The following is a 20,000-nucleotide window of genomic DNA, read 5'->3' as shown; positions in this document are numbered from 1 at the left end:
GGAGGGAAGGAGGGAGGGAGGGAGGGAGGGAGGGAGGGAGGGAGGGAGGGAGGGAAGGAAGGGGAGGGAGGGAGGGAAGGGGAGGGAGGGAGGGAAGGAAGGGGAGGGAGGGAGGGAAGGAAGGGAAGGGAGGGGTCTCCCCAGTCCAAGTAGAACTGACAGCTGAGTGACAGGTAGACATTGATCGTATTTCTGAAGCCATGTTATTCTATTGTCTGGGTCTAATGTATCCTGGAGGGTTGTTGATTTAGTGCTGCTAGGATGGGTCACCCTCTCTGATCCCAGACCAGCTGAAACACCCCGCCAGACAGGAAGTAACTAGACCACCCGACCCAGTTAACCATGGCTTTAGTTTCCACTTTAGACCCAGTGGATACTGGTTGTAGTGGATACTGACTGTAGTGGGTCAGTTAGGATCCACAGAGTAACACGCTGGATACTGGCTGTAGTGGGTCAGTTAGGATCCACAGAGTAACACGGTGGATACTGGCTGTAGTGGGTCAGTTAGGATCCACAGAGTAACACCGTGGATACTGACTGTAGTGGGTCAGTTAGGATCCACAGAATAACACAGTGGATACTGGCTGTAGTGGGTCAGTTAGGATCCACAGAGTAACACGGTGGATACTGGCTGTAGTGGGTCAGTTAGGATCCACAGAGTAACACGGTGGATACTGGCTGTAGTGGGTCAGTTAGGATCCACAGAGTAACACGGTGGATACTGGCTGTAGTGGGTCAGTTAGGATCCACAGAGTAACACGGTGGATACTGGCTGTAGTGGGTCAGTTAGGATCCACAGAGTAACACGCTGGATACTGGCTGTAGTGGGTCAGATAGGATCCACAGAGTAACACAGTGGATACTGGCTGCATTGGGTCAGTTAGGATCCACAGAGCAACACAGTGGATACTGACTGTAGTGGGTCAGTTAGGATCCACAGAGTAACACGGTGGATACTGGCTGTAGTGGGTCAGTTAGGATCCACAGAGTAACACCGTGGATACTGGCTGTAGTGGGTCAGTTAGGATCCACAGAGTAACACGGTGGATACTGACTGTAGTGGGTCAGTTAGGATCCACAGAGTAACACCGTGGATACTGACTGTAGTGGGTCAGTTAGGATCCACAGAATAACACAGTGGATACTGGCTGTAGTGGGTCAGTTAGGATCCACAGAGTAACACGCTGGATACTGGCTGTAGTGGGTCAGTTAGGATCCACAGAGTAACACGGTGGATACTGGCTGTAGTGGGTCAGTTAGGATCCACAGAGTAACACCGTGGATACTGACTGTAGTGGGTCAGTTAGGATCCACAGAGTAACACCGTGGATACTGGCTGTAGTGGGTCAGTTAGGATCCACAGAGTAACACGCTGGATACTGACTGTAGTGGGTCAGTTAGGATCCACAGAGTAACACGGTGGATACTGGCTGTAGTGGGTCAGTTAGGATCCACAGAGTAACACGGTGGATACTGGCTGTAGTGGGTCAGTTAGGATCCACAGAGTAACACGCTGGATACTGGCTGTAGTGGGTCAGTTAGGATCCACAGAGTAACACGGTGGATACTGGCTGTAGTGGGTCAGTTAGGATCCACAGAGTAACACGGTGGATACTGGCTGTAGTGGGTCAGATAGGATCCACAGAGTAACACAGTGGATACTGGCTGTAGTGGGTCAGTTAGGATCCCCAGAGTAACACGGTGGATACTGGCTGTAGTGGGTCAGATAGGATCCACAGAGTAACACAGTGGATACTGGCTGTATTGGGTCAGTTAGGATCCACAGAGCAACACAGTGGATACTGACTGTAGTGGGTCAGTTAGGATCCACAGAGTAACACCGTGGATACTGGCTGTAGTGGGTCAGTTAGGATCCACAGAGTAACACCGTGGATACTGGCTGTAGTGGGTCAGTTAGGATCCACAGAGTAACACAGTGGATACTGACTGTAGTGGGTCAGTTAGGATCCACAGAGTAACACCGTGGATACTGACTGTAGTGGGTCAGTTAGGATCCACAGAATAACACAGTGGATACTGGCTGTAGTGGGTCAGTTAGGATCCACAGAGTAACACGCTGGATACTGGCTGTAGTGGGTCAGTTAGGATCCACAGAGTAACACGGTGGATACTGGCTGTAGTGGGTCAGTTAGGATCCACAGAGTAACACCGTGGATACTGACTGTAGTGGGTCAGTTAGGATCCACAGAGTAACACCGTGGATACTGGCTGTAGTGGGTCAGTTAGGATCCACAGAGTAACACGCTGGATACTGACTGTAGTGGGTCAGTTAGGATCCACAGAGTAACACGGTGGATACTGACTGTAGTGGGTCAGTTAGGATCCACAGAGTAACACTGGGGCGTCTGTGGAACAAGCAGAGATCATACTTCACCCCAGACAGTGGGACACTGGACAAGACACTGTGTGTGTGTGTGTGTGTGTGTGTGTGTGTGTGTTTTGAAGACTAACCTGTCTGTCTGTCTGTCTGTCTGTCTGTCTGTTGCAGTGAGGACGAGGATGCGTCTCACTGTGCGGTGCCCATCTCCACCAGTGTGATCAAACAGATAGTGAACAGGAACCAGGCTGGGTTGGAGGACAGCCAGGACCACATACTGGCAGACTTCTACGGTCTGAAGAACAACAGCCAGCCTCCATGGCCCTACGTCAGCAAGGACACAGACAGGTACTGTATGTGTGTGTATGCACTGCTGTCTCTTGTACAGGACCTGGGGAAGAGTTGCAGGGGACAGAAGAGAAGGAGAATTGGCCTATTTGAAAGCTTGAAAAAAATTGTTTCATTTAGGAGACCCCTGGTTTAGATCCTAGGAGACCCCTGGTTTAGATCCTAGGAGACCCCTGGTTTAGATCCTAGGAGACCCCTGGTTTAGATCCTAGGAGACCCCTGGTTTAGATCCTAGGAGACCCCTGGTTTAGATCCTCGGAGACCCCTGGTTTAGATCCTCGGAGACCCCTGGTTTAGATCCTCGGAGAACCCTGGTTTAGATCCTAGGAGAACCCTGGTTTAGATCCTCGGAGAACCCTGGTTTAGATCCTCGGAGACCCCTGGTTTAGATCCTCGGAGACCCCTGGTTTAGACCCTCGGAGACCCCTGGTTTAGATCCTCGGAGACCCCTGGTTTAGATCCTAGGAGACCCCTGGTTTAGATCCTCAGAGACCCCTGGTTTAGATCCTAGGAGTCCCCTGGTTTAGATACTTGGAGACCCCTGGTTTAGATCCTCGGAGACCCCTGGTTTAGATCCTCGGAGTCCCCTGGTTTAGATCCTCGGAGACCCCTGGTTTAGATCCTCGGAGACCCCTGGTTTAGATCCTCGGAGACCTCTAGTTTAGATCCTCGGAGAACCCTGGTTTAGATCCTCTGAGAACCCTGGTTTAGATTCATCTAAAAGGACAGGGGCCTTGCATTTAGATATAGTTTGGCACATCGGGCATCAGAGAGCAGATCAAACATCATATTACTAATGAACTAACCAGGTGACTTTCTGACTGGATCCAATGTGCTGAGCAGCTTCTGTCAGATGGGCTGCCAGCAGAGCCCAGCTTTCTAGCAGTGTGAGATCTGACAGCCGTACTCTCCACCCCAACCCCGATCGGCGACGTCTACAAAATGTTTGCTTAATGATTACTGAGGTGTTTCTCTCTCGTTAAAAGGCCTACACACAGAAAAAAAAAAAAAAAAAAACATTTACCTCTTCAACTTCCTGTGCCCTCTAACACACAGTGTTTAGACTCTCAGAGCCAAGAGAGCGGTTAGTTACCCTAGCGACCGCACCGTACTCCGAGAGCTCTGGACCTCTGTCAAAACAGCCTCAGTGTATAAATGTTATCTGCCCAGGAAGACTCATTAAATGGTGGACGTATGTTTCCATGTTTAGAGATGTGTGTTCAGGGATCAGACTGGGGGGGGGGGGGTTTCCATGTTTAGAGATGTGTGTTCATGGATCAGACTGGGGGGGTTTAGAGATGTGTGTTCAGGGATCAGACTGGGGGGGGGGGTTTAGAGATGTGTGTTCACGGTCCAGGGATCAGACTGGGGGGGGGGGGGTTTAGAGATGTGTGTCCACGGTCCAGGGATCAGACTGGGGGGGGGGGTTTCCATGTTTAGAGATGTGTGTTCACGGTCCAGGGATCAGACTGCGGGGGGGGGGGGGGGTTTAGAGATGTGTGTTCACGGTCCAGGGATCAGACTGGGGGGGGGGGGGTTTAGAGATGTGTGTTCACGGTCCAGGGATCAGACTGGGGGGGGGGGGGTTTAGAGATGTGTGTTCACGGTCCAGGGATCAGACTGGGGGGGGGGGGTCTATAGATGTGTGTTCGCGGTCCAGGGATCAGACTGGGGGGGGGGGTTTCCATGTTTAGAGATGTGTGTTCACGGTCCAGGGATCAGACTGGGGGGGGGGGGGTTTCTAAAGGCCCAGGACAAACTGATACTCTCCCTTCTCTGGGAAATTAACTTTAGACCAGGGCCCTATTCCCTATATAGTGCACTACTTTAGACCAGGGCCTATAGAGTCCTAGTCAAAAGGGCCCAAAGTAGAGCACTATATAGAGAATACGTTGTCATCGTTACCTCACCGTCCGTCTCTCTCTGGACCTGATGTCCTCCTGGAGTCTACCTTCACTACAGGTCCTCCTGGATTCTACCTTCACTACAGGTCCTCCTGGAGTCCACCTTCACTACAGGTCCTCCTGGAGTCTACCTTCACTACAGATCCTCCTGGAGTCTACCTTCACTACAGGAACTAGACCTGGGACCCTCCTGGAGTCCACCTTCACTACAGGTCCTCCTGGAGTCTACCTTCACTACAGGTCCTCCTGGATTCTACCTTCACTACAGGTCCTCCTGGAGTCTACCTTCACTACAGGTCCTCCTGGAGTCTACCTTCACTACAGGTCCTCCTGGAGTCTACCTTCACTACAGGTCCTCCTGGAGTCTACCTTCACTACAGGAACTAGACCTGGGACCCTCCTGGAGTCCACCTTCACTACAGGTCCTCCTGGAGTCTACCTTCACTACAGGTCCTCCTGGAGTCCACCTTCACTACAGGTCCTCCTCGAGTCCACCTTCACTACAGGTCCTCCTGGAGTCTACCTTCACTACAGGTCCCCCTGGAGTCTACCTTCACTACAGGAACTGGACCTGGTTTCCTCCTGGAGTCTATCTTCACTACAGGTCCTCCTGGAGTCTACCTTCACTACAGGTCCTCCTGGAGTCCACCTTCACTACAGGTCCTCCTGGAGTCTACCTTCACTACAGGAACTAGACCTGGGACCCTCCTGGAGTCCACCTTCACTACAGGTCCTCCTGGAGTCTACCTTCACTACAGGTCCTCCTGGATTCTACCTTCACTACAGGTCCTCCTGGAGTCTACCTTCACTACAGGTCCTCCTGGAGTCTACCTTCACTACAGATCCTCCTGGAGTCTACCTTCACTACAGGAACTAGACCTGGGACCCTCCTGGAGTCCACCTTCACTACAGGTCCTCCTGGAGTCTACCTTCACTACAGGTCCTCCTGGAGTCCACCTTCACTACAGGTCCTCCTCGAGTCCACCTTCACTACAGGTCCTCCTGGAGTCTACCTTCACTACAGGTCCTCCTGGATTCTACCTTCACTACAGGTCCTCCTGGAGTCCACCTTCACTACAGGTCCTCCTGGAGTCTACCTTCACTATAGATCCTCCTGGAGTCTACCTTCACTACAGGAACTAGACCTGGGACCCTCCTGGAGTCCACCTTCACTACAGGTCCTCCTGGAGTCTACCTTCACTACAGGTCCTCCTGGATTCTACCTTCACTACAGGTCCTCCTGGAGTCTACCTTCACTACAGGTCCTCCTGGAGTCTACCTTCACTACAGGTCCTCCTGGAGTCTACCTTCACTACAGGTCCTCCTGGAGTCTACCTTCACTACAGGAACTAGACCTGGGACCCTCCTGGAGTCCACCTTCACTACAGGTCCTCCTGGAGTCTACCTTCACTACAGGTCCTCCTGGAGTCCACCTTCACTACAGGTCCTCCTCGAGTCCACCTTCACTACAGGTCCTCCTGGAGTCTACCTTCACTACAGGTCCCCCTGGAGTCTACCTTCACTACAGGAACTGGACCTGGTTTCCTCCTGGAGTCTATCTTCACTACAGGTCCTCCTGGAGTCTACCTTCACTACAGGTCCTCCTGGAGTCCACCTTCACTACAGGTCCTCCTGGAGTCTACCTTCACTACAGGTCCTCCTGGAGTCCACCTTCACTATAGGTCCTCCTGGAGTCTACCTTCACTACAGGTCCTCCTGGAGTCCACCTTCACTACAGGTCCTCCTGGAGTCCACCTTCACTACAGGTCCTCCTGGAGTCCACCTTCACTACTGGTCCTCCTGGAGTCCACCTTCACTACAGGTCCTCCTGGAGTCCACTTTCACTACAGGTCCTCCTGGAGTCTACCTTCACTACAGGTCCTCCTGGAGTCTATCTTCACTACAGGTCCTCCTGGAGTCCACCTTCACTACAGGTCCTCCTGGAGTCCACCTTCACTACAGGTCCTCCTGGAGTCTACCTTCACTACAGGTCCTCCTGATGTACACCTTCACTACAGGTCCTCCTGGAGTCTACCGTCACTACACGTCCTCCTGGAGTCTACCTTCACAACAGGTCCTCCTGGTGTCTACCTTCACTACAGGTCCTCCTGGAGTCTACCTTCACTACAGGAACTAGACCTGGGACCCTCCTGGAGTCTACCTTCACTACAGGAACTAGACCTGGGACCCTCATGGAGTCTACCTTCACTACAGGAACTAGACCTGGGACCCTCCTGGAGTCCACCTTCACTACAGGTCCTCCTGGAGTCCACCTTCACTACAGGTCCTCCTGGAGTCCACTTTCACTACAGGTCCTCCTGGAGTCCGCCTTCACTACAGGTCCTCCTGGAGTCTACCTTCACTATAGGTCCTCCTGGAGTCCACCTTCACTACAGGTCCTCCTGGAGTACACCTTCACTACAGGTCCTCCTGGAGTCTACCTTCACTACAGGTCCTCCTGGAGTCCACCTTCACTACAGGTTCTCCTGGAGTATACCTTCACTACAGGTCCTCCTGGAGTCTACCTTCACTACAGGTCCTCTTGGTGTCTACCTTCACTACAGGAACTAGACCTGGGACCCTCCTGGAGTCTACCTTCACTACAGGAACTAGACCTGGGACCCTCCTGGAGTCTACCTTCACTACATGTCCTCCTGGAGTCTACCTTCACTACAGGTCCTCCTAGAGTCTACCTTCACTACAGGTCCTCCTAGAGTCTACCTTCACTACAGGTCCTCCTAGAGTCTACCTTCACTACAGGTCCTCCTGGAGTCTACCTTCACTACAGGTCCTCCTAGAGTTCACTTTCACTACAGATCCTCCTGGAGTCTACTTTCACTACAGGAACTAGACCTGGGACCCTCCTGGAGTCTACCTTCACTACAGGAACTAGACCTGGAACCCTCCTGGAGTCTACCTTCACTACAGGAACTAGACCTGGGACCCTCCTAGAGTCCACCTTCACTACAGGTCCTCCTAGAGTCCACCTTCACTACAGGTCCTCCTGGAGTCTACCTTCACTACAGGAACTAGACCTGGGACCCTCCTGGAGTCTACCTTCACTACAGGAACTAGACCTGGGACCCTCCTAGAGTCCACCTTCACTACAGGTCCTCCTGGAGTCTACCTTCACTACAGGAACTAGACCTGGAACCCTCCTCGAGTCTACCTTCACTACAGGTCCTCCTAGAGTCCACCTTCACTACAGATCCTCCTGTAGTCTATCTTCACTACAGGAACTAGACCTGGGACCCTCCTGGAGTCTACCTTCACTACAGATCCTCCTGGAGTCTACCTTCACTACAGGAACTAGACCTGGAACCCTCCGGGAGTCTACCTTCACTACAGGAACTATTAGTCCTTAGTGTTCAGTAGAGTTGGATGTTTCAGCAGTCAACAACTACATAGACATTCAGCTACATGTCATTGTTGAAATATTCCCCATGTAATGCTAATGGGGAGCTAACATGGCCGCCATAGAACGTTCTAGTCAAGTAAATGCATCTTTGCTGTCTATGTCTCTGTACATCAGTTAGTAGGACAGAGACATGGTTTTGATGTTAACATGCCCCCATGTGTTGTGTGTGGGTTGGTGTGTGTGTGTGTGTGTGTGTGTGTGTGTGTGTGTGTGTTGCTGGCGTGTGTGTGCGGTGGTGTGTGCTGATGCGATACATGCCCGTGTGCCTACCCAGATGCCTGTTGATTGATGTTGTTTGTATCTGCATATTAAGTTGTTTGTTTCTGCGTACTTCCATGGCGTGCCTCCGTGTGTCTGTTTAGCGTGGTTGAAGTTGGATGTTATGGTGATTGTTCATGTCTGTACCACAGATGTCTAGTGGAGGCCTTATCTCAGTGGAACAGAGACCTCCATGTTGGAGTGCAGGCCTTATCTCAGTGGAACAGAGACCTCCATGTTGGAGTGGAGGCCTTATCTCAGTGGGACAGAGACCTCCATGTTGGAGTGGAGGCCTTATCTCAGTGGGACAGAGACCTCCATGTTGGAGTGGAGACCTTATCTCAGTGGGACAGAGACCTCCATGTTGGAGTGGAGGCCTTATCTCAGTGGAACAGAGACCTCCATGTTGGAGTGCAGGCCTTATCTCAGTGGAACAGAGACCTCCATGTTGGAGTGGAGGCCTTATCTCAGTGGGACAGAGACCTCCATGTTGGAGTGGAGGCCTTATCTCAGTGGGACAGAGACCTCCATGTTGGAGTGGAGGCCTTATCTCAGTGGAACAGAGACCTCCATGTTGGAGTGGAGGCCTTATCTCAGTGGAACAGAGACCTCCATGTTGGAGTGGAGGCCTTATCTCAGTGGAACAGAGACCTCCATGTTGGAGTGGAGGCCTTATCTCAGTGGAACAGAGACCTCCATGTTGGAGTGGAGGCCTTATCTCAGTGGAACAGAGACCTCCATGTTGGAGTGCAGGCCTTATCTCAGTGGGACAGAGACCTCCATGTTGGAGTGGAGGCCTTATCTCAGTGGGACAGACACCTCCATGTTGGAGTGGAGGCCTTATCTCAGTGGGACAGACACCTCCATGTTGGAGTGCAGGCCTTATCTCAGTGGAACAGAGACCTCCATGTTGGAGTGCAGGCATTATCTCAGTGGGACAGACACCTCCATGTTGGAGTGGAGACCTTATCTCAGTGGAACAGAGACCTCCATGTTGGAGTGGAGGCCTTATCTCAGTGGGACAGAGACCTCCATGTTACAGGTGTATAGTGGAGACCTTATCTCAGTGGAACAGAGATGTTGGAGTGGAGGCCTTATCTCAGTGGAACAGAGACCTCCATATTGGAGTGCAGGCTTTATCTCAGTGGGACAGATCCATGTTACAGGTGTATAGTGGAGACCTTATCTCAGTGGGACAGATCCATGTTACAGGTGTATAGTGGAGACCTTATCTCAGTGGGACAGAGACCTCCATGTTACAGGTGTATAGTGCAGGCCTTATCTCAGTGGGACAGATCCATGTTACAGGTGTATAGTGGAGACCTTATCTCAGTGGAACAGATCCATGTTACAGGTGTATAGTGGAGACCTTATCTCAGTGGGACAGATCCATGTTACAGGTGTATAGTGGAGACCTTATCTCAGTGGGACAGAGACCTCCATGTTACAGGTGTATAGTGCAGGCCTTATCTCAGTGGGACAGATCCATGTTACAGGTGTATAGTGGAGGCCTTATCTCAGTGGAACAGATCCATGTTACAGGTGTATAGTGGAGACCTTATCTCAGTGGGACAGAGCCATGTTACAGGTGTATAGTGGAGACCTTATCTCAGTGGGACAGAGACCTCCATGTTACAGGTGTATAGTGGAGACCTTATCTCAGTGAGACAGAGACCTCCATGTTACAGGTGTATAGTGGAGGCCTTATCTCAGTGGGACAGAGACCTCCATGTTACAGGTGTATAGTGGAGACCTTATCTCAGTGGGACAGATCCATGTTACAGGTGTATAGTGGAGACCTTATCTCAGTGGGACAGAGACCTCCATGTTACAGGTGTATAGTGGAGACCTTATCTCAGTGGGACAGATCCATGTTACAGGTGTATAGTGGAGACCTTATCTCAGTGGGACAGAGACCTCCATGTTACAGGTGTATAGTGGAGACCTTATCTCAGTGGGACAGCCCCCCCCCCCCCCCATCCCAGGGAGCTGTATAGTTGTTGATGTTTACAGTATTTAACTGTATATCTCTGTGTGGTACTGTAGGCCTGGATCAGAAGTCCTAGCCCAGTGGGACAGCCCCATGCAGGTGAAGTTGTCAGCCTGGAGGTCTGGTCTCAACACTCTTCTAGTAGAGCTCATTCCCTGGGCCCTGTTGACCAACCACTCTACGTGGGACCTCTGGCTGTTTGAAGGAGAGACCATCGTCCTGCAGATACCCGCTGGAAAGACCCTCGTTCCTCCTAACTTCAAGGTGAGAGAGGAGAGACCCTTGATTTATATAGACTGGTTTTTGAATGCATCACTGACCAAAGATGGCTGCCATTATCGTCACCTTCTAGAGCTTTGCAGGTCGTAGATCAGCGCCACTAGTGTATTATACACTCAGTGGCCAGTTTATTATACACTCAGTGGCCAGTTTATTAGGTACATCCATCTAGTACCCGGGTCAGACCACCCTTTGCCTCCAGAACAGCCTGAATTATTTGGGGTATTTGGTATTTTATTAGGATCCCCCATTAGCTGTTGCAAAAGCAGCCAACCTCTCTTCACAAGACTGCTGCTGACTGGATGTTTTGTATGAGTCTCTCTGGTCTCGGTAAACCCCAGACACTGTCTGTAGGAGCGAACCATTGTCGTGAACAGGGTGTGGTGCACCTAATAAACTGGCCAAGTCGGACCTCAAACCCCATCACTAGGTACTAAGGCTGTCTGTCTATCTGTCTGTCTGTCTCTGTCTGTCTGTCTGTCTGTCTACCTGAGTAGGTATATCCTCCCCAGTGAGCCTGTCTGCCTGTCTGTCTACCTGAGTAGGTATATCTTCTCCAGTGAGTCTGTCTGTCTGTCTGTCTGTCTGTAGGGGTTCGGACCTCAAACCCCATCACTAGGTACTAAGGCAGTCTGTCTGTAGGGGTTCGCACCTCAAACCCCATCACTAGGCACTAAGGTCGTCAGTCTGTAGGGGTTCGAACCTCAAACCCCATCACTAGGCACTAAGGTCTGTCTGTAGGGGTTCGGACCTCAAACCCCATCACTAGGTACTAAGGTCTGTCTGTAGGGGTTCAGACCTCAAACCCCATCACTAGGTACTAAGGTCTGTCTGTAGGGGTTCGGACCTTAAACACCATCACTAGGCACTAAGGTCTGTCTGTAGGGGTTCAGACCTAAAACCCCATCACTAGGTACTATGGCAGTCCGTCTGTAGGGGTTCACACCTCAAACCCCATCACTAGGTACTAACGTCTGTCTGTAGAGGTTCGGACCTTAAACACCATCACTAGGCACTAAGGTCTGTCTGTAGGGGTTCAGACCTAAAACCCCATCACTAGGTACTAAGGCAGTCAGTCTGTAGGGGTTCAGACCTCAAACCCCATCACTAGGTACTAAGGTCTGTCTGTAGGGGTTCGCACCTCAAACCCCATCACTAGGCACTAAGGTCGTCAGTCTGTAGGGGTTCAGACCTCAAACCCCATCACTAGGTACTAAGGCAGTCAGTCTGTAGGGGTTCGGACCTCAAACCCCATCACTAGGCACTAAGGTCGTCAGTCTGTAGGGGTTCGGACCTCAAACCCCATCACTAGGTACTAACTTCTGTCTGTAGGAGTTCGGACCTCAAACCCCATCACTAGGTACTAAGGCAGTCAGTCTGTAGGGGTTCAGACCTCAAACCCCATCACTAGGTACTAAGGTCTGTCTGTAGGGGTTCGGACCTCAAACCCCATCAGTAGGTACTAAGGTCTGTCTGTAGGGGTTCAGACCTCAAACACCATCACTAGGTACTAAGGTCTGTCTGTAGGGGTTCAGACCTCAAACCCCATCACTAGGTACCAAGGCAGTCAGTCTGTAGGGGTTCAGACCTCAAACCCCATCACTAGGTACTAAGGTCAGTCTGTAGGGGTTCAGACCTCAAACCCCATCACTAGGTACTAAGGTCAGTCTGTAGGGGTTCACACCTCAAACCCCATCACTAGGTACTAAGGTCAGTCTGTAGGGGTTCAGACCTCAAACCCCATCACTAGGTACTAAGGTCAGTCTGTAGGGGTTCAGACCTCAAACCCCATCACTAGGTACTAAGGTCTGTCTGTAGGGGTTCACACCTCAAACCCCATCACTAGGTACTAAGGTCTGTCTGTAGGGGTTCACACCTCAAACCCCATCACTAGGTACTAAGGTCTGTCTGTAGGGGTTCAGACCTCAAACCCCATCACTAGGTACTAAGGTCTGTCTGTAGGGGTTCGGACCTCAAACCCCATCACTAGGTACTAAGGCAGTCAGTCTGTAGGGGTTCAGACCTCAAACCCCATCACTAGGTACTAAGGTCTGTCTGTAGGGGTTCACACCTCAAACCCCATCACTAGGTAGGACCTCAAACCCCATCACTAGGTACTAAGGTCTGTCTGGTATCAGAGGATAAAAGCTGATGGCTACAGGAAACTAGCGTAAAGCCCTACGCGTGTCATAGTCTGTGAAACAGAAACAAATAAAGCATTGTTTCCATAGCACCCGCGATTTATGAGGTAACGGCCGAGAGGAGCTGGGACTGGCCGACTCAGAGAGCAGGGCTTCGTGTGTGTCCATGTATTCATCACGATCGCTGATAGATTTGAACCTAGTCTCTCTCTTTCTCAATCTGTCTCTCTCTCTCTGTCTTCATTCCTCCCTCTCCGTTTGTCCCTCTCTCCCTCCCTCTCTCCCTACCTCTCCCTCTCTGTCTCTCTCCCTCTCTCTTTATCTCTCCCTCTCTCTTTGTCCCTTCCTCCCTCTCTCTTTGTCCCTTCCTCCCTCTCTGTTTGTCTCTCTCTCCCTCCCTCCCTCTCTCTAGGAGGCGTTTCAGCTGGGTATCTACTGGTCCGACACTAACACGGTCCATAAGTCTACAGCCCTGAAGCTGGTCCATGACCTGACGTCTCCGCGCTGGAAGGAGGGTGTCAGTCCTGAGGTCCTCACCCTGGACGAGGAGGGCTATGTGGAGGCAGAGATCCCCCTGGGGAGGAACCCTGGGAGACAGAAGGTTAGGGACTGTCCATACTTACATCCTCCCCAAGCTACCTGTCTCTACGTGATACATGTGAGGCATTTAGCAGATGCTCTTATCCAGAGACACGGACAATTATTACGTTCAACAAGGTAGGAACAGGTCCCTGTTATTATGTTCAACAAGGTAGGATCAGGTCACTGTTATTACGTTCAACAAGGTAGGATCAGGTCCCTGTTATTACGCTCAACAAGGTAGGAACAGGTCCCTGTTATTACGTTCAACAAGGTAGGAACAGGTCAGATAACCACATATCACTGGTATTACGTTCAACAAGGTAGGAAAAGGTCACTGTTATTATATTCAACAAGGTAGGAACAGGTCACTGTTATTACATTCAACAAGGTAGGAACAGGTCCCTGTTATTACATTCAACAAGGTAGGAACAGGTCACTGTTATTACATTCAACAAGGTAGGAACAGGTCCCTGTTATTACATTCAACAAGGTAGGAACAGGTCCCTGTTATTACATTCAACAAGGTAGGATCAGGTCACTGTTATTACGTTCAACAAGGTAGGAACAGGTCCCTGTTATTACATTCAACAAGGTAGGATCAGGTCACTGTTATTACGTTCAACAAGGTAGGAACAGGTCACTGTTATTACGTTCAACAAGGTAGGAACAGGTCCCTGTTATTACGTTCAACAAGGTAGGAACAGGTCCCTGTTATTACGTTCAACAAGGTAGGAACAGATCACTGTTATTACGTTCAACAAGGTAGGAACAGGTCCCTGTTATTACGTTCAACAAGGTAGGAACAGGTCCCTGTTATTACGTTCAACAAGGTAGGAACAGGTCCCTGTTATTACGTTCAACAAGGTAGAATCAGGTCACTGTTATTACGTTCAACAAGGTAGGAACAGGTCCCTGTTATTACGTTCAACAAGGTAGGAACAGGTCCCTGTTATTACATTCAACAAGGTAGGAACAGGTCCCTGTTATTACATTCAACAAGGTAGGAACAGGTCCCTGTTATTACGTTCAACAAGGTAGGAACAGGTCCCTGGTATTATATTCAACAAGGTAGGAACAGGTCAGATGACCACATATCACTGGTATTACGTTCAACAAGGTAGGAAAAGGTCACTGTTATTACATTCAACAAGGTAGGAGCAGGTCACTGTTATTACTTTGAACAAGGTAGGAACATGTCAGATAACCACATATCACTGTTATTACATTCAACAAGGTAGGATCAGGTCACTGTTATTACATTCAACAAGGTAGGAACAGGTCACTGTTATTACATTCAACAAGGTAGGATCAGGTCACTGGTATTACATTCAACAAGGTAGGAACAGGTCACTGTTATTACATTCAACAAGGTAGGATCAGGTCACTGTTATTACATTCAACAAGGTAGGAACAGGTCACTGTTATTACATTCAACAAGGTAGGATCAGGTCACTGGTATTACATTCAACAAGGTAGGAACAGGTCACTGTTATTACATTCAACAAGGTAGGATCAGGTCACTGTTATTACATTCAACAAGGTAGGATCAGGTCACTGGTATTACATTCAACAAGGTAGGAACAGGTCAGACAACCACATATCACTGGTATTACATTCAACAAGGTAGGAACAGGTCACTGTTATTACATTCAACAAGGTAGGAACAGGTCAGACAACCACATATCACTGTTCCATCTATAAAGTGTCAATGAGACTAACTAACACATAGAAAAACAGTATCAGATAGACATGAGTTACTGGAAGCATGTGGAGGCATTAACTCTCTCTCTGTCTGACTCTGTGTCTCTGTCTGTGTCTCTCTCTGTCTGTCTCTCTCTGTCTCTTTGTCTCTGCCTCTCTCTGTCACTGTCTCTGTCTGTCTCTGTCTCTCTGTCTCTCTCTCTCTCTGTCTGTGTCTGCCTCTCTCTGTCTGTCTCTGCCTCTTTCTGTCTCTCTCTGTCTCTGTCTCTCTCTGCCTCTCTCTGCCTCTCTCTGTCTCTCTCTGTCTCTCTCTGCCTCTCTCTGCCTCTCTCTGTCACTGTCTCTGCCTCTCTCTCTCTCTGTCTCTCTCTGTCTTTCTCTGTCTCTCTGTGTCTCTGTCTCTGTCTGTGTCTTTGCCCCCTCCCTCCCTATAGGTTTGTCAGTTCTGCGTGTCGTCTGTGGTGAGACACGGCATCCAGATTATCCAGATAGAAGACAGGACCATCCTGGTTAACAACACCCCCTACTTCCTGTCATATAGAGCCCTACTGTCTGACCAGGCCCTGGGGACCACAGACCAGGTAACACCCCCTACTTCCTGTACTTTAGACCTCTACTGTCTGACTAGGAACCATTCTCATCGACGGGGCTGTAGTGGAGCAGGTTGAGAGCTTCACATTCCATAGTGTCCACATCAACAACAAACTAGAATGGTCCAAGCACACCAAGACAGTCGTGAAGAGGACACGACAAAACCTATTCCCTCTCAGGAGACTGAAAAGATTTGGCATGGGTCCTCAGATCCTCAAAACGTTATACAGCTGCACCGTCGAGAGCATCCTGACCGGTTGCATCACTGCCTGGTACGGCAACTGCTCGACCTCTGACCGCAAGGCATTACAGAGGGTAGTGTGTACACCCCAGGATATCACTGGGCAAAGCTTCCGGCCATCCAGGACCTCTATACCAGGCGGTGTCAGACCCTTAAAATGGTCAAAGCCACCCTAGTCACAGACTCTCTACTGCCGCATGGCAAGCGGTACCGGAGCGCCAAGTCTGGGTCCATCAGACTCCTGAACAGCCAATCAAATGGCCACACGGACTATGTTCATCGATCCCCCTTTCGTTACGTTGCTGCTACTCGCTCTTTATTATCGATGCATTTCACCCCATACTACCTCATACCCCTACCTACATGTACATACTACCTCATACCCCTACCTACGTGTACATATTACCTCTACTACCTCATACCCCTACCTACATGTACATACTACCTCATACCCCTACCTACATGTACATACTACCTCATACCCCTACCTACATGTACACACTACCTCATACCCCTACCTACATGTACATGCTACCTCATACCCCTACCTACATGTACATGCTACCTCATACCCCTACCTACATGTACATGCTACCTCATACCCCTACCTACATGTACATGCTACCTCATACCCCTACCTACATGTACATGCTACCTCATACCCCTACCTACATGTACATGCTACCTCATACCCCTACCTACATGTACATGCTACCTCATACCCCTACATACGCCTCCACATTGACTCTGTACCGTAATACCCTGTATATAGCCTCCACATTGACTCTGTACCAGTACCCCCTGTATATAGCCTCCACATTGACTCTGTACCGTAATACCCTGTATATAGCCTCCACATTGACTCTGTACCGTAATACCCTGTATATAGCCTCCACATTGACTCTGTACCAGTACCCCCTGTATATAGCCTCCACATTGACTCTGTACCGGTACCCCCTGTATATAGCCTCCACATTGACTCTGTACCGTAATACCCTGTATATAGCCTCCACATTGACTCTGTACCGTAATACCCTGTATATAGCCTCCACATTGACTCTGTACCAGTACCCCCTGTATATAGCCTCCACATTGACTCTGTACCGGTACCCCCTGTATATAGCCTCCACATTGACTCTGTACCAGTACCCCCTGTATATAGCCTCCACATTGACTCTGTACCGGTACCCCCTGTATATAGCCTCCACATTGACTCTGTACCGTAATACCCTGTATATAGCCTCCACATTGACTCTGTACCGGTACCCCCTGTATATAGCCTCCACATTGACTCTGTACCAGTACCCCCTGTATATAGCCTCCACATTGACTCTGTACAGGTACCCCCTGTATATAGCCTCCACATTGACTCTGTACTGGTACCCCCTGTATATAGCCTCCACATTGACTCTGTACAGGTACCCCCTGTATATAGCCTCCACATTGACTGTACCAGTACCCCCTGTATATAGCCTCCACATTGACTCTGTACCGGTACCCCCTGTATATAGCCTCCACATTGACTCTGTACCGGTACACCCTGTATATAGCCTCCACATTGACTCTGTACCAGTACCCCCTGTATATAGTCTCCACATTGACTCTGTACCAGTACCCTCTGGGGTTGAGATACACTGCTCTGTGACTGTGGAGAGCAGAGGCTTGTTTCCCATCAGTTCATGTTCCCCACAGACACACACACACACACACACACACACACACACACCCACACACACACACACACACTCCCCCTGCTCCTGTCTCAGTCCCCACTCTGCCAGTCTCACCATGTGGTCGTTGGCACTCCACAGCCCAGACACATTAGACAAACACCATGAATTGGATGCAGGTTTGTGCTTTCATCTCGGGACACGTCTGTCCCCCCCCCTCCTTGAAGAACAACGCGGTGATGTCATTTCACGAGATCCTTCAGATCCTCCCGGAGAAGACGATGGCGTGAGGTTACCAGTTGCCACTGCCGGTTAGACGAAGAACCTTAACGTGCAGGACTGTGACGGCTTTAAAACGCAGACCACAAACAGCAGTCTTTCTAGTTGGCTGTTCATCATGCTTTAGTGGCTGACCGCGTCCTTACCAAACTACTCCCTGTTCTCAGCATGCTTATCCCTGCTACCAGTTTAGTCTTCTCTGGGAGGAACGACACGTCCTCTCTGGGGGGGACGACAAGTTCTCTCTGGGAGGAACGACACGTTCTCTCTGGGAGGAACGACACGTTCTCTCTGGGGGGGACGACAAGTCCTCTCTGGGAGGAACGACAAGTCCTCTGGGAGGAACGACAAGTCCTCTCTATGAGGAACGACAAGTCCTCTCTGGGGGGAACGACAAGTCCTCTCTGGGAGGAACGACAAGTCCTCTCTGGGAGGAACGACAAGTCCTCTCTGGGAGGAACGACAAGTCCTCTCTATGAGGAACGACAAGTCCTCTCTGGGGGGAACGACAAGTCCTCTCTGGGAGGAACGACACGTTCTCTCTGGGAGGAACGACAAGTCCTCTCTGGGAGGAACGACAAGTCCTCTGGGAGGAACGGCAAGTCCTCTCTGGGGGGAACGACAAGTCATATCTGGGAGGAACGGCAAGTCCTCTCTGGGGGGAACGACAAGTCCTCTCTGGGGGGAACGACAAGTCCTATCTGGGAGGAACGGCAAGTCCTCTCTGGGGGGAACGACAAGTCCTCTCTGGGGGGAACGGCAAGTCCTCTCTGGGAGGAACGGCAAGTCCTCTCTGGGGGGAACGACAAGTCCTCTCTGGGAGGAACGACAAGTCCTCTGGGGGGAACGACATGTCCTCTCTGGGGGGAACGGCAAGTCCTCTCATTATCTTCATGCAGTTACTGGCTAACATGACCCCCCTTTTCTCCTGAACACAATACAACCGAGGCAGGATACTTGTCCACATGATTAAGAATGTATTTAATGTAGCAAAAATGACATAAACTCATTTTCAAACAATTTAGCAGTTAGTGCCTTTTTTTGTTGCTTGGTTAGGTGCAGTGCAGAGTGGGAAATAACTCTGTCTCCTGTCTTCTCCTGTCGTCTCCTGTCTTCTCCTATCGTCTCCTGTCGTCTCCTGTCTTCTCCTGTCGTCTCCTGTCTTCTCCTATCGTCTTCTGTCTTCTCCTGTCTTCTCCTGTCGTCTCCTGTCGTCTCCTGTCGTCTCCTGTCTTCTGCTGTCGTCTCCTGTCGTCTCCTGTCGTCTCCTGTCTTCTCTTGCCGTCTCCTGTCTTCTCCTGTCGTCTCCTGTTTTCTCCTGTCGTCTCCTGTCGTCTCCTGTCGTCTCCTGCTGTCTCCTGTCTTCTCTAGGCCTGTTCTCTCCCAGATACAGCGGTGTTCAGCCTTGCCCCAGCGGGAGAGAACACACCTTCCACACCTGTCTCTGTGGCCTGCTGGGACCTGCAGAGAAAGGAGGGGGGGATCCCTAAGTTCCCTCTACCAAGCAGACACATGATGTTCAGCTGCCTGCCCACCACAGACCCTGGACCTGTAGGTGGGTCTGAGTCCTGGAGCCTCCCGGCCCCCATCAGACCTGACTTCCCCAGGCAGAGTGTGGCCGTCCCTGGGGAGATCTGCAGTAGCAGTGGTCTGAGCACCAGGTGGGTGAAACAGAACAGAACAGAGAGACTACAGGATCTATCGTCTCTCTGTTCTGTCAGGGTCTGTTCTCTCTCTGTTCTGTAGTCTCTCTGTTCTGTCAGGGTCTGATCTCTCTCTGTTCTGTAGTCTCTCTGTTCTGTCAGGGTCTGATCTCTCTCTGTTCTGTAGTCTCTCTGTTCTGTCAGGGTCTGTTCTCTCTCTGTTCTGTAGTCTCTCTGTTCTGTCAGGGTCTGATCTCTCTCTGTTCTGTAGTCTCTCTGTTCTGTCAGGGTCTGTTCTCTCTCTGTTCTGTAGATTATTTGTTCTGTGGTCTCTCTGTTCTGCAGTCTCTCTGTTCTGCAGTCTCTCTGTTCTGTCGGGGTCTGTTCTTTCTCTGTTCTGCAGTCTCTCTGTTCTGTAGTCTCTCTGTTCTGTCAGGGTCTGTTCTCTCTCTGTTCTGTAGTCTCTCTGTTCTGTCAGGGTCTGTAGTCTCTCTGTTCTGTAGTCTCTCTGTTCTGTCAGGGTCTGATCTCTCTCTGTTCTGTAGTCTCTCTGTTCTGTCAGGGTCTGATCTCTCTCTGTTCTGTAGTCTCTCTGTTCTGTCAGGGTCTGTTCTCTC

At 50.5% G+C, this 20,000-nt stretch overlaps 1 protein-coding gene across 1 annotated transcript in view; it reads left to right on the top strand.

The window, feature by feature from the left end:
* LOC139405579 (intermembrane lipid transfer protein VPS13B-like) overlaps positions 1-20,000 on the top strand; it is a 287,456-nt gene that overhangs the window by 245,178 nt on the left and 22,278 nt on the right. Inside the window, exons 20-24 of the mRNA XM_071147990.1 lie at positions 2,510-2,686; positions 10,313-10,520; positions 13,089-13,277; positions 15,394-15,540; positions 19,112-19,401. Coding sequence (XP_071004091.1) covers positions 2,510-2,686; positions 10,313-10,520; positions 13,089-13,277; positions 15,394-15,540; positions 19,112-19,401 — 1,011 coding nt within the window. The remainder of the gene's footprint in view (positions 1-2,509; positions 2,687-10,312; positions 10,521-13,088; positions 13,278-15,393; positions 15,541-19,111; positions 19,402-20,000) is intronic.

This window comes from Oncorhynchus clarkii, chromosome 3, assembly GCF_045791955.1.
Source record: "Oncorhynchus clarkii lewisi isolate Uvic-CL-2024 chromosome 3, UVic_Ocla_1.0, whole genome shotgun sequence".
Classification (NCBI taxonomy): Eukaryota; Metazoa; Chordata; class Actinopteri; order Salmoniformes; family Salmonidae; genus Oncorhynchus; species Oncorhynchus clarkii.
The sequence above is the reverse complement of the archived record's forward strand: the minus strand, read 5'-3'. Positions and strand labels throughout refer to the sequence as shown.